General features: G+C 44.4%; 1 protein-coding gene across 1 annotated transcript in view; it reads left to right on the forward strand.

Annotated features, from left to right (window-relative positions):
• Positions 1–10854: 10854 nt before the first annotated feature.
• The window catches only part of efr3bb (EFR3 homolog Bb (S. cerevisiae)), a 40893-nt gene continuing 37419 nt past the window's right edge, over positions 10855–14328 (forward strand). The window contains exons 1-2 of the mRNA XM_056269274.1: positions 10855–10971; positions 11407–11573. Coding sequence (XP_056125249.1) covers positions 11567–11573 — 7 coding nt within the window. The 5' untranslated portion in view covers positions 10855–10971; positions 11407–11566. The remainder of the gene's footprint in view (positions 10972–11406; positions 11574–14328) is intronic.

A 14328-nucleotide genomic window follows, 5' to 3' on the forward strand; every position in this document is an offset into this window, starting at 1 on the left:
ACCCATGGCATAGGGACTCGCTGAATCGCCCTTTCAAAGAGAAAAAAAAGAAGGAAATTCAGCACTTCATATGTATTTTCTCTAAAGCCATAAGCACTTCACTTCTAGAATTTAAATAAAAAGTAGAAACTTCTCTTTAAATTAGACTCCTTGTTGCTAACTGCATTAGTTTATTCATTTATTCTACAGGTGTACAAGTTACAACTGTTTACTGGATTGTTGACACATCAGACTGAACTGTTTAACTGGACCTGTGATGTCACCCTATGCTCTAAAAGAGGCTGCCAGATTTAGCACTGAGCTCCATAATACTGTTAGCTGCTATAAACAATCCCTTACTGTGTGGCTCTATCTCGCCGTACACAACCCATCCCACACCTGTGATCCCAACTTAAACCAGCTCTTACTCAGAAAGCATAGATCAGTTTACAGATTTCAAATGTAAACAGAAGTGGTCAACGAAAGAGATATTTTATGCAACTATTACCACAGCATACAGTACAGTGTAAATGTTGTTTCTAAAACTAGATAATAAATTAAAAGCAAAATGCTGGTAAAAAATTCTAATACAGTTTTTTTCAGTTAATTTCTGTATAAATAAATATTTTTATTTTTACACTAATATAGAAACTGACCGGGAAATATTATAACTTACACATTAGGATTGTTTTCAAGTAAAAAACATAAATATACAAAACAGATTATTTATAGATAAATTGTAGAAATAATTTTGATGCATATTTATACATTAAAAAAGAAATATATATTTATCGAACATTTCCAAAACTTTTTTAAGTATCAATCATAAAAATTTATTTTCTTACCTGTGAGTTAATAAACTTCCCAAAGCTTCTTTGTACATTTTGCTGCTATTTGAAAAATCCACTTGTTCATCTCCATCGAAGAGTCGTTCCTTTGATTCTCTTCATCCTACATATTGTTGTTATACACAGCATTCTTCTCAAAATGCAGGTAAAGGAAGACAGGCAAAATACCTACGCAATCTAGATACCAACTTGGTGATGAAAAAGCAAAACACGTTTTTACGATTCATTGAGCTGAGAAGCGATCAACAGATTGCCACGCCGAAAGCGAGACGGAAGCTCAAGTTTCCCAAATAGGATTACTTACTCAGCACTCATGCCCTGGCTACTCAAAGCATCCATCACTGACGTCACATGATGCACAGTAGAGAAAACTTTAGCTAACAAGAGCCCTTCAGGGTCAAAGGTCAGTACCTTCAAAATTCTGGGAGATTTGTCAATAGATCTCTCATGAAATATATGTTATTAGTATAAAAGGCTAAAAATCGCACATACAATTTGGACACTACATTTATATTTAAAATAATAGAGATGAAATACAGGCAGGGCAGGGCATAGAAATATATATAGATGCCTCATTACGTACGTAAGCCGTCAGCCATATTGGAGCGGTCCGTGAACATTCAAGAGCGAGTTGACTGAGCGTCTGCAACCGTAGTTAGACGCACGTATGAATAGAATATCTATATATGAAATAGACCTCGGCAGACAGTTTTGCTAAACTAACACAACAAGACGAAGACGTCAGCTGACGTTACAAAGTTACCACAGTAAAAGTAAAAACATTACAATTATCATAGTAAAAACATGTAATATTGAGGTAATACATATAACCTTTTACAGGTGAGAATGTGTTTGGTTTGTGTTTTTATCTCATTTCTTCGAGAATTTAAATCTTGGCAGTTTCACAACCAGAAGCTGCGCAATGATGTGGCATCATTAATTCTTACTTTGAGTGACGACATGCCTAGAGCGGTCAAATGAGGCATCTACGTATACATATCTGTGGGGCAGAGGAGTAAAAGAAAGTATCTGATTGGCTGAACTGAGCTAAGCAGGTCAGTAGGATCAGTTAATGTTGGCTATAAGCTGGATAAAGTGCTTGCGACAGAATGTACTAATTGTGCACTATGCACAAGACTTCAGACAGTGACCTGATGAGGAGAAAGTCTTTGCGATCACACAAGGCAAAATCTGGAAATACCAAACAATGCAAACTAAAAGCTAGTGACTCAACAACCCTTTGTACCCCACAACTGTTGTTGTACCAGGAGACAATAATGGTATCAATTGCTGATGTACTATTGTACCATTTATATTTTTTGTGAACCAGGGCAATTAATATATAAATGATTGTCCATAATCACAGTTCTGAAATAAGTGCACATTCTCATTACACATTATACATTTCCTGAAGAAAGCGAGAGTGGTACTTGCCTTTCTGCCAAGATATTAGCGGTCATTGGGTAGTTACTACAAGGGTGTTGCTAGGTTGTGGCTAGAGTGTTTTGGGTGGTTCATCCACCAGGTAAAAATGGTCTGATCCCAAAGAAAAATAAGTTTAATATTAGGGATTTCATCAAACACCTGAATCTAAGCAAGTAATGCATGCCTTAGCAAGCACTACTAATGACGTTTCACATGAGGAAAATGAGGAAACACCAGAGTAATATGGGTAGACATATTGAAGAAATTGAACATATGGTTGCCATGGATGTACTGTAATGACCGACCCACAGTCTTTATCTACAAAAAATACTGCATCACAATAATGGAAATGAAAAGTTAAAAAAAGATGAGTGCTTTTCATGCAGCTTCATTATTGGGAGAGGATGAGATTTTACTGTGGACTGTGGTCTATGGGCTCTAGAGGGACTTAATCAGTATTAGCAATGGTAGCTTGGCTCTAATGGGATTCCCAGAGCTCACTAATCAGTTAATACACACATGATTCAATCCAGTCCTCCTTAAACAGCAGCCGATCTATCCTGAGCCGTACATGCTGCCAGGCACCTAGCTAAGGCTTCAAAACTGCTATTTCTGTTCCTGGCCAAACCCTATCTGTGCTAAACTTAGCAGTTACTTTTCTAGTGCACAAAGAGGTCAAACCACAGTTTTTGGCAAACTGGTGTAACAGAGGCCAGCTAGTAAGAGTTGTACAGGTAAAACCTCACTCCTTTGGCCTCAAAGAGCGTTAGCGACTGATGCTATGGGCTGTGTTTTTAGCATCCTTGCTAGCCTCTCATGCTGAAACGGCGGTTCGAATCGCGCTCGGAGTGGTGTGAACCGGAGAGGTTACACTTGCTAAATTAATTATGCAAAATGTTGGCTAGAAGTGCACCTTACCGATGATGATGGATTTTAGTCACTTGAAAAACGCTCCATTTATCAAAGTGGGATCCATTTATGACTTTTTAAAAGAAGGATCATAAGTGATGAGTTATCAAACAGCAGTGGATTCATTTTTGCCTGCCATGAAGTGTAAACAGAAGACTGTTTTACTAAAACATGGCAAGCATTAGTTAATGGTGGAATGGCCCAGAACATCTTATTCAACTGAGTGCATGATTCGTGGACACAGTTGACAGGTATACACTATAGACAGAAATATACAGTAGAAAGGAGATAACATACTAAAGTAGCAGAGAGGTTAAACTGGGTGAGGGTGATTTAAGGTGAAGGAGAGTAGCTATTAGCTTTTCTAAAAACAACCGTAAAGAAAGTGGCTTCAGTGTAAACACACATTCATTTAGACTCATTATGTGTCTCAGCAGCATAATGTCATGATGTTAATGTTGCATTTGAATATTGAATTTAATTGGTTATCTCTATTAGCAGCTCATTTAACTAAAGCGTTGAGAGTTTGAAACATCTATATTAATGATATTTATTTAAATTAGAATCAAATCTAAATTTTTCTAATCTTGATTAAGAAAAATAGACTGAGAATTTACCTGCGAAATTACGATGGTCGAGCCTTGCCCAGGCATGACATGCAGCCATCATGTGGTTGAATCAGCTTTGCTTCACAATGCATCACTGCTGTGCTCACATGACTGCCTGGCATCACTTAAACACACTGGGACATTTGACTGCACATCACATGTTTGACATTATTGATACTGCTTGCAATCGTAATGCAATGGACTGGTCTACGGGACCTAAGTTAAGCCTTTAAATAAAAGGGTTATTGAGCTGTTGACAGTGTCATATACAATAAAAGAGCCTGCACAGTGACAGGAAAAAAAATTAACACAAAAAAACCTGCCTACCTAACACAACACCGAAGGTGGACTTGAGTTTAGCGGGAGAGTGGACGAATTCTTTCTTCGCACACTGCGACAGTCACAATATGACATCACACTCTGCGCATATGTCAACATATAAATAACACTTTTTTTTAATAGCCCACTTCAAATAGTTTATTAAAAATAAATAGCTAAAAGCAAAAGATGAAGAAATGTACATGAACAAAAAATTTGTGTTGCATTTACAATCCTGTGAAAACGACTCGGTTACTAACGTAACCTCGGTTCCCTGAGAGGAGGGAACGAGTATTGCGTAAGTAGCTTACGCTATGGGAAAACTCCTTTTCTCGAGAAATATTGAAGTCTTTATGCAAAATGCATTACAGCTGCACAGCATACAGCAATGAGCGAGGCAGCTCGGTCATTGGCTGTGCTGCGGCAATTGCATGAACCTATGACGGGGCGACTCTGAACCCGCTTCCAATGAGCGTGCTTCGAGCCCGCCAAGATGGGGATGGCCAAGGACTATATATTGGGCGCCCCGTCGTCTGAGTTCTTTAGGTTCAATCGACTGAAGCGAACTGACCAAGCACAAGCACGGCAGCTTACGCAATACTCGTTCCCTCCTCTCAGGGAACCGAGGTTACGTTAGTAACCGAGTCGTTCCCTTTCGAGAGGTTCCTCCTATTGCGTAAGTAGCTTACGCTATGGGAACACCATGCAAACGCCGTGCGTGCTGACTTCGCTCTATTAAGCCGGAGGCAGATGCCTGAGCCTTTAAGCAAAGTAATTATCCAACGAGCCGGCCGAAGGCGGGTTTTTTAAGGGACAATGTGGAACGGCCCAATGGGCTTCCAGAGAGATACACAAGCACATTTTATGTACTGATATGCATGAAAAACCCTCTAAGTCAGTCAGAGACGGACCCTATAAGGGAGGAGATAATGTTCAGCATGTACATACTCCAGCCTATGCATAGCTAGACCGACAGTATGTTAGAGTGCAATGAGGGGACCTCTAGGTTATAAAACCTGATAAATGTTGACGGCGAGGCCCAGCCTGCTGCCGCAGAAATATCTTGAATGGGTATCCCACTCGACCACGCCCACGAGGAGGCCATGCCTCTCGTAGAGTGAGCTCTGATGCCCAAGGGGCACTGAAGGCCCTTGGCTTCATAAGCCAGCGCTATAGCATCAACTATCCAGCGCGATATTCTCTGCTTCGAAACAGCCAGACCTTTGGTGCGGCCGCCAAAGCATACGAACAATTGCTCTGTCTGTCTGAACAGGGCAGAACGTTCCAAATATACTCTGAGCGCCCTGACCGGGCAGAGTAAATTAGCGTCGCTTTCGTCCGCTGGAGACGATAGTGCGGCCAAAGATATCACCTGTACTCTGAAGGGTGTAAAGAGCACCTTAGGAATATACCCGTGTTTTGGCCTGAGGACAACTCTGCTGTCGTTAGGTCCAAACTCCAGGCAGGCAGCGCTTGATGACAGCGCGTGCAGGTCGCCCACTCTTTTGACCGAGGCGAGAGCCAGCAAGAGAGCGGTTTTGAGCGAGAGCTGTTTAAGGTGCACAGTTTGGAGGGGTTCGAACGGGGCACTCTTGAGTACGTCCAGGACCGTGGCCAGGTCCCAGATCGGCACTGAGGGGGGGCGCGGGGGATTCATCCTCCTGGCGCCCCTCAGGAAACGAGCAACTAGGTAGTTTTTCCCTAGTGTGCGTCCTTCTACGGGGTCGTGTGATGCCGCTATGGCAGCCACATATACTTTGAGCGTGGAGGGGGTGCGGCCTGCCTCCAACAGCTCTTGTAAGAAAACGAGCACACTCGGTACTTCGCATGTCTCAGGGTTCAGGTTCCTGGATCTACACCAGTCACTGAACACCTTCCATTTCTGGGCATATAAGCGCCTCGTAGAGGGCGCTCGCGCCTCAGTGATGGTTCTCAACACTCCACTGGGGAGGTTCCCGGGAACCCGTTGAGGGGCCATGCATGGAGGGCCCACAGATCGGGGCGGGGATGGAGAATCATCCCGCTGGCCTGCCTGAGGAAGTCCAGCCTCAGCGGAATCGGCCATGGAGCAGATTGCATCATCTGCATCAGTTCCAGAAAACACGTCTGGTTCTTCCAGAGTGGGGCTACCAGGAGCACTGCACATTTCTCCTCCCTGATCCGACTGATGACCTGAGGTAGCATCGCGACCGGAGGGAAGGCATACAGCGGGCGGCTCGGCCAGATTTGGGCGAGCGCGTCTGTGCTCTTTGAAAAGAAGAGAGGGCAGTGCGCATTTTCCTTGGAGGCAAAGAGGTCGACCTCTGCTCTGCCAAAGGTCCTCTCCTCTGCTCTTGCCATAACCACTGAATCGTCAGGGGGTGGAGAGACCATTCTCCTGGGAGAACTTTGTCTCTGGACAGCATGTCCGCTCCCTGGAAGAACCCCTGGCACATGCGCTGCTCTCAGCGAGCGCAGGTTGCGCTAGGGCCATAGGAGGAGCTCCCTGGCCATCGAGTGCAGGGAGCTCGATCTGAGTCCACCCTGACGATTTATGTACGAGACTACCGTCATGTTCTCCGTTCGGACTAGGACGTGCTCGTCCTTCAGGTACGGAAGCAGGGCTCTGAGAGCCAAAGCGACCGCTTTCAATTCCAGACAGTTTATATGTAGGCGCTTCTCCGGGTTTGACCACAAGCCGGAGACAGGCCTGCCCTCGTAAAGGGCCCCCCAACCTATTTTGGAGGCATCTGTCGTGATAATTTTTCTCCTTGTGTTCACGCCCAAACTCACACCGGACTGATACCAGTCGACAGCTTTCCAGGGCGTCAGGGCTCTTACGCAGCCGTGATTTGTCTGAGATCTAGAATGGGGCGGAGACCACCATCCTTCTTCGGGACGAGAAAATATCGACTGTAAAAACCTGCCTCTCTCATAGAGGGAGGGACTATTTCTATAGCGCCTTTCTCTATCAGTTTGAGCACCTCGGTGCGTAGAACATGTGAAACATCTTTTCTCACTTTCGTCTCGACCACTGCTGTGAAGCGGGGTGGTCTGCGAGCGAATTGAAGCGAGTAACCGTGTTTTATTATGTTCAAAACCCATTTCGGCATGTCGGGGATATTTTCCCAAGCTTTCGCTCGCACAGATATGGGCTGAATATTGGCTGGGGGCGTGTCGCAGTGACGCATGGCTCCCGCCGGCAAATCGCCTTGTGCTAATACCGAGCTTATAGCTCTCAGAGGCGCGGGCGCGCGCTGAGCAGCTTTGTTGAATGCCGAGTGCAGGGGTGCGTGTGAGATTACAGGCACGCTCGCCGTAAAGCTCACAGTGTGAGATGGGGAAATGTTTAAGACTGTATGGACAGTGCTTATGGGTGGGGGTGCATAAACTGTGGTAGGCACGCGCGCCACTTTCATAAAACTTCCCGCCCGTGGCGGGAGGTCTTTGGCCATAGAAACAGTGTTTGTGAGTTGGGGTGCGTGCATAACAGCGGGCACACGCGTTACTCTTATAGGATTTCCCGCTTTTACTGGGGAAGTGTTTATAACTGTGGGTACAGTGCTTATGTGTAGTGGTGCATACGTGACAGTTGGCACACAATCTACATTTATGGGGCGTCCAGCCTGAGCTGGGAAAGCATTTGGCACTGTTTTGACAGTTTTGATATGTGGGAATGCGCACTTTGGTGTGGACACGTGACCCTTTAATGACACAGGCAGAAAATGGCTCTTTATGTGATTTCTGTGTGTCGCCGTAAAAACGGCATTTGTTTGCAGGTGAGCGAGCTGTGTGGCTGGCACATTGGCTGATGTACAGACATTTCCAGCCGCCTGTAAGGGGACTGGGTAATGCTTTAAGCGTTTTGGAGAGAACGGTCCGGCTTTTGCGAGACACGCGCTCTCCCTTTTTCTCCCTGTAGCTAGGAGGACTTACGAGGCTCTGGGTTCAGCACAATCTTGGGCCGAGGTCCCCGTCGCTCGGGCGGTTGCTTCCTGTTGGTAGAGCGCGAGCGGCGTCGAAAGTCAGTTTCAGGTCTGGGCTGAGAGACGGGAGGCTCCGTCTTAGCTCGCTGCTGCTGAGGCGGCCTTTGGCGGCTCTGCGATGAGCTAGATCGCTTGGGCAGGAAGTGACGCATAGCCTGCGAATCCTTACGGGCTTCGGTGAAGCGCTCAGCGAACTCCTTCACCGCTGGTCCGAACAGGCCGCTTTGGGAGATAGGCGCGTCGAGGAATGACGCCTTATCTGCATCCTTCATCTCTGTTAGCGTCAGCCACAGATGGCGCTCAAGGACAGTCAGGTTAGCCATAGCACGGCCGATGGATTGGGCGGTGGCCTTTGTGGCTCGCAGTGCTATGTCGGTGGCGCTGTGCAGGTCTTTGAATGCCTCAGGATCAGGTCCAGACCCGTCCATACTGCGGAGAAGTTTAGCTTGAAACACCTGGAGGACAGCCATAGAGTGAAGCGCTGATGCAGCTTGGCCGGCGGCGGCGTATGCGCGACCGGCGAGAGCTGAAGTAGACCGGCAAGGCTTCGAGGGATGAGAAGCTTTAGCTTTCCATCCAGCGTTGGAGGGTGGACACAGATGATTGGCCACAGCCTCCTCGAGGGGCGGAGTCCCCTCATAACCTCTTTCTTTCGCGCCGTCCACAGAGGAGAGCGACAAAGAAAAAGAAGGCTTCAGGCGAGCGGAGTGCGGGGCTTTCCACGACTTCGTGAGTTCGTCGTGAACTTCCGGGAAGAAAGGGGAGGGCCTTTGTCGAGGGGCCTGTCGGCGCCCCTGCAGGAACCACTCGTCCAGTCGGCTGCGGGCGGGTTCTTCCGGGGAAGACCAATCGAGCCCGAGGTCTTCCACGGCCTTAGATAGGATGCGGACGATCTCTGAGTCCATGCTGGAGCCCACGCTCGTGCCCGCTAATGTCGATGGCGCGGGGTCGAAGGACGAGCCCGGCCAGTCGTCGGATGCAGCATCACAGGAAAGGCTGTCATCCTTGTCGTCGTCATCCCCTGACGCGCCAAACGAGACGAGCCCCATCGCTCCGCTGGAGGGGTGCTGGTCCGCCTGTGTGAACTGGACTGGCGGCGGGGAATCTTCGGGAGGCTCTGGCGGCCTCTGTGAGCGGCGCTTCTTCTTGCGCGGCTCGACCAGAGGGGATGGCAGCACGGAGGAAGTGGGCTCTTTCGCGGTGAAAACGGCGAAGCGAGCGCGCAGCTCGGTGAGGCCCAGGGCGTCACACTCGGGACATCCGCCTCGAGTAAGGGCAGCCTCTGCGTGGTCCGGTCCCAAGCAGCGGGTGCAAATGATGTGACGATCCCCGTCCTGAAGAGGGCCTCGACACGAGGCGCAGGAAGGCATTTGAAACAACGCCTTGTAATTTGCTCTTTTAGAAAGTGTCGCGGGGGCCAACACTGTTAGCTTTGAAAAGGATATAAAAGGTGATGCGCGCCGGATGGCTTAGCAGAAGGCGATCGAAGGCGGCTGAAGGCGCCGGCGTCCTCGAAGCAGTCCTGCTGTAGGCTTGTCGACGGCGGCGGCGAAAAGACTCCAAGAAATCCAGAGGATCCAGCGAAGAGAAGGTCTTTGCTGAAGGAGATTAAATCTAAAGAACTCAGACGACGGGGCGCCCAATATATAGTCCTTGGCCATCTTGGCGGGCTCTGACGCGCGCGGGCGCGAAGCACGCTCATTGGAAGCAGGTTCAGAGTCGCCCCGTCATAGGTTCGTGCAATTGCCGCAGCACAGCCAATGACCGAGCTGCCTCACTCATTGCTGTATGCTGTGCAGCTGCTATGCGTTTTACATAAAGACTTCAATATTTCTCGAGAAAAGGAGTTTTCCCATTGCGTAAGCTACTTACGCAATAGGAGGAACCTCTCGAAAGGGAACAGCACCCGTACTTCCCGTGCCCCTGCCCCTCCCCCATCATGAGTGGACACGCCCCTACTGCTGATTGGATACATGTTTGTTGTGGTGCTTGGTCAGATCCACTTATAAACAGCCTTTCTCAGAATTCGCTTACTTCACCTTTAAGAAAATATCTTCATTAGCATATGTCTTCATCTGTTACTTCAGTGCAATTAAAAGACTTATAAAAAAAGGCTTTCCCATTGATTCCAGGAACCCAAAGAGGCATTTCTCAGAAAATTATGAATTATTTGGTAAGACTTTACAATAAGATTTCATTTGTCCATCAATGTCTTAACCAACATGAACTAAGCAATACATTTGTTACTGTATTTGTTCATCTTTGTTAACGTTAGTTAATAAAAATACAGCTGTTGTTCATTGTTTGTTCATGTTACTTCACAGTGCATTAACTAATATAAACAAATACAACTTTTGATTTTAATAATGTATTAGTAAATGTTGAAATTAAAAAAGATTAACAAATGCTGTAGAACAGAAGAGCAGTTCATTATTAGTACATGTTAACTAATGTAGTTAAATAATGTTAACTACTGAAAACTTATTGTAAAGTGTTACCAATTATTCTGTAAGTGTTCAGCTATTTATTTTAATTCACATTATTATTGTTATTAATAATAAAAAATTAATCAGCAACTGACACTTCAATGCATGATGAATCAATTTGGTTTGTCTATTAATATCCATGCAGTTACATAATAATAATAATAATAATAATAAGGTGATAATGATTATTATTATTACTATTTTTAAAATTACTAAATGTTAAAAATTAATAATCTGAAAGTGGGGAGTTCCTCTATGCAGCTTTCCTATAATAGTGCAGCTTTCAGAGGAAGTGTGTGAGTCTGAATCACTACTGTGTGGAACCACCGTCATTACATGAGAGGCAGTGAATTCGAGTCACTTATATTTATTTTGGCACGTTGACGGATCATGAGAGGAGCTTTCTACCAGACTATGCAACTGAAAACAACGGGTGAGGAAATAAAAATATGAGATTAGGGTTTTTTTATAGTTATGAAAGTGTTAATATGTCAAACGAGCATGTTCAAAAACAATTGTTTTTAGTAACAACTGAACATACCGGTATTACACACCCTGTCTAGACAGTGAATTTCTTAAGATGTTCTTCACATTATTTGAGGATTATTAAGTCAGTTTATTAACTGAATGAAAAGAAAAACGCCGTTAAAACGTGATTAGCCTAATTACTAAAAGTATTTACATTCGTGTTTTGTTAGAAATCGCTCACAATAACAGACTGGAAAGCTACACGAAAAGCATTTTTCACAACAATGGACTGATGTCATAACACCAACAAAACCACAAACATGTTGTTAACTGTACCTATAAATGCAAGCAGTGTTCAAGTGCAGCGGGATCTGTTTTGAATCTCATCTATGTGCTCTAGCGGTAGGCCTCACACCATCCTGGGGCTTTCCTACTGAGAGTGAACGGAAAGTAGCGTCCGCTTGCTTGGCGTGAAGTCCGGCTTTGGACCGCTGGACGCCGGTGCGTCGCAGTAACTGGTGGAGTGCAAGAGCGACATCTGGCGTTACCTGAAAGCAATCATGACCGGTATGAGCTTTATTCTACATTATCCAAGGTTCAGTGCATGTGAAGTATACAGGTAACATTTTGTATCGCATCATGAATGTATTGAAAACCTACTAAAATCCACCATGGTAAACTAGTAACTACAGTATTTAGTTACTATAACCTAATTGGAAACTGCCTGGTTACAACAGTTAGACTTAGGTGAATGTTTGGTGGAATTTGGCTGTGCTGTTTGAGTTTTGCAGGTATAACAGCATCTTTATTTAAGAGTTATTTGAAAGGCTTTTAATTAGCTGGTTAGCATTCAGAGTATGTAATACTATTGTGCTTAATTGTCCACATCATTTAGTGTGTCTGGTGGAAGCATTTATGGCCAGTTTCCCCGAAATGAGGATTGTCAGTTCTTAAACACCACATCTTTTTTTCAAAGAAACTGTCCTTTTTAAGTTTTAGCAGAGCTTTAAAGTTGTCTTGAAATCAAAATGGACCCTATTTACTTTGTAAGAGCACATTACTAGTCTTGTGGTGATCAATTAATCCGTGCAAGTTAATACACAGAAACAAATTGTTTGTCATGGTAATTTTGAATCAAAATCTGAAAATTTGCTTCTGCTCTGGAATGGCGTTCCTTCTCTGATAACATCAATTTGCCATCTTGGGTTGAATATCTTTCTGTCTTTCTGAATATATTTATCCGTCAATCTGCTATGAGCAAGGGATGGAGAGGAGGTGCGCTAAAGTAAAAACCCGCCCTCTATTCAATATTTTGTTTCACTTGTTTCACATCTCATTGATCTTATTTTGAATAATTCATTCATGTTTATGTTTCACATTTGGCTGAAAAAGTTCCACATGCAGATTTAGCTCATGTTGGTCATCATACAAATCCGCTGTGATGACCAAAAGAAAGCTGCATGGTTTGAAAGTGACTTCAGTGTGAGCCAGCAAAGTTTTGACTAAATTCTCAAATGTGACTGCACTTTTATCCAATCAGTTAAAAAGGGTTGGTTCACCCAAAAATGAAAATTCAGAAATTACTCGCCCTCATGTTGTTCCAACCCCATAAGACTTACGTTCATCTTAGGAACACAAATTAAGATATTTTTGATAAAATCAGAGCTGTCTCACTCCTTCATAGGCTTCTAGGCAATTTCATTCTACCGGTCAAGAAAAGTTAGTAAAAACATTGTTAAAATAGTCCAAGTGACCACAGTGGCTCAATCTTACGTTTATCAAGCGACGAGAATACTTTTTGTGCGCAAAAAACCCCCAAAATAACAACTTTATTCAAATATTAATTTGCGTCATCTTCTCAGTTCTCGCTCATGCATCGTGGCGCTCTCGGGAACTCACATCAGAGGCCCGGCAGAATAAAATTCTGGAAGAAAACACGGAAGAAAATGAATAGTTGAATAAAGTTGTTATTTTTTTGTTTTTTGCACACAAACAGTATTCTGTCTCACTAGCTCTCAGATTTCAGTCTTAAGGGGTTCAGATTTCAGCTCTCAGAAAGTTTTAAGGGGTTGGAACAACATGAGGGTGAGTAATTACTGACAGAATTTTCATTTTTGGGTGAACTATCCCTTTAAGATATTTTTAAAGGAGAACTCCGGTCAATTTTAACATTGAGCTCATTTTTTTGTACATTTGGAGTGCTGTCAGTACAGACAAAAACGACAAAAATCGGTGTTGCCTAGACCGTGTTATCCTCTTTTTAAAATTCGCACCCTGTTGACTTCAATGGGGCAAGTTCTAAACCTGCTTTTAGCCTCTTAACAACCTTAATGTGTCATTACAAGTGCACAGCCATGTGAGTGGTGTTATTAAGAGTGACCACGGTCAATCTGACTGCAGTAAATGTGAAAGATATGAATAAAAATGATGTTTATTCAGCCAGCTCACATACCCGTATTTACTTCCTGTTTTCGTTCGAAGTCCACAGTAGTCGATTGTCGAGTTCGCGCGCGCGATCATTGGTAACTAATATAACTAATAGTAGTAGTAAAGACATCGTTAAAATAGTCCATGTGACTACAGTGGTTTAACCTTAATGTTATGAAGAGACGAGAATACTTTTTGCACCCTGCAAAAAACCCTGCATAAACCCGGCCCTTCCTTACAATCGATAGCAAGATTGCATTCAGATCAAGTCCCCACCCTAGCGGCCCTATATATTTTTTGATAATCTGTTTGGATGTACACCACAATACGTAAGAAAAGATCCATTGCTACTACATCAATCACTTTATGACTTTATGGAATCTGCAAACTTTTGTTCAGATTTTGATAGTGCTGTGCTACTAACTGGAAACATTTGTCAATTATAGTCATTTCTATTCTGCAAAAGACTCTGGAGGTTTGTTTTTGGAAGGTTTCTGCTGGTGCAGATTTCTTTTGGGCCTACTTCTTGTAGTCCTGTTTGTTAGGACAGACCTTGGATTTTGCCAGTTTGCATCTCTCTCTCTCTCTCTCTCTCTCTTGCTCTCTCTCTCTTGCTCTCTCTCTCTTGCTCTCTCTCTCTCTCTCTCTCTCTCTCTCTTGCTCTCTCTCTCTCTCTCTCTCTCTCTCTCTCTGTCTTGCGCTCTCTCTCTCTCTTGCTCTCTCTCTCTTGCTCTCTCTCTCTCTTGCTCTCTCTCTCTCTCTCTCTCTTGCGCTCTCTCTCTCTCTCGCTTGCGCTCTCTCTCTCATTAATAAACATCTCACTGACACAATGAGTTCCACTATTCCTCCTCCATCATTGTCTCAATAAACTCCAGAGAGAAAGAAAGTGTGGGAG

This window comes from Rhinichthys klamathensis, unplaced genomic scaffold (genome assembly GCF_029890125.1).
Source record: "Rhinichthys klamathensis goyatoka isolate OS25496 unplaced genomic scaffold, OSU_Roscu_1.1 h1tg000281l_1, whole genome shotgun sequence".
Classification (NCBI taxonomy): Eukaryota; Metazoa; Chordata; class Actinopteri; order Cypriniformes; family Leuciscidae; genus Rhinichthys; species Rhinichthys klamathensis.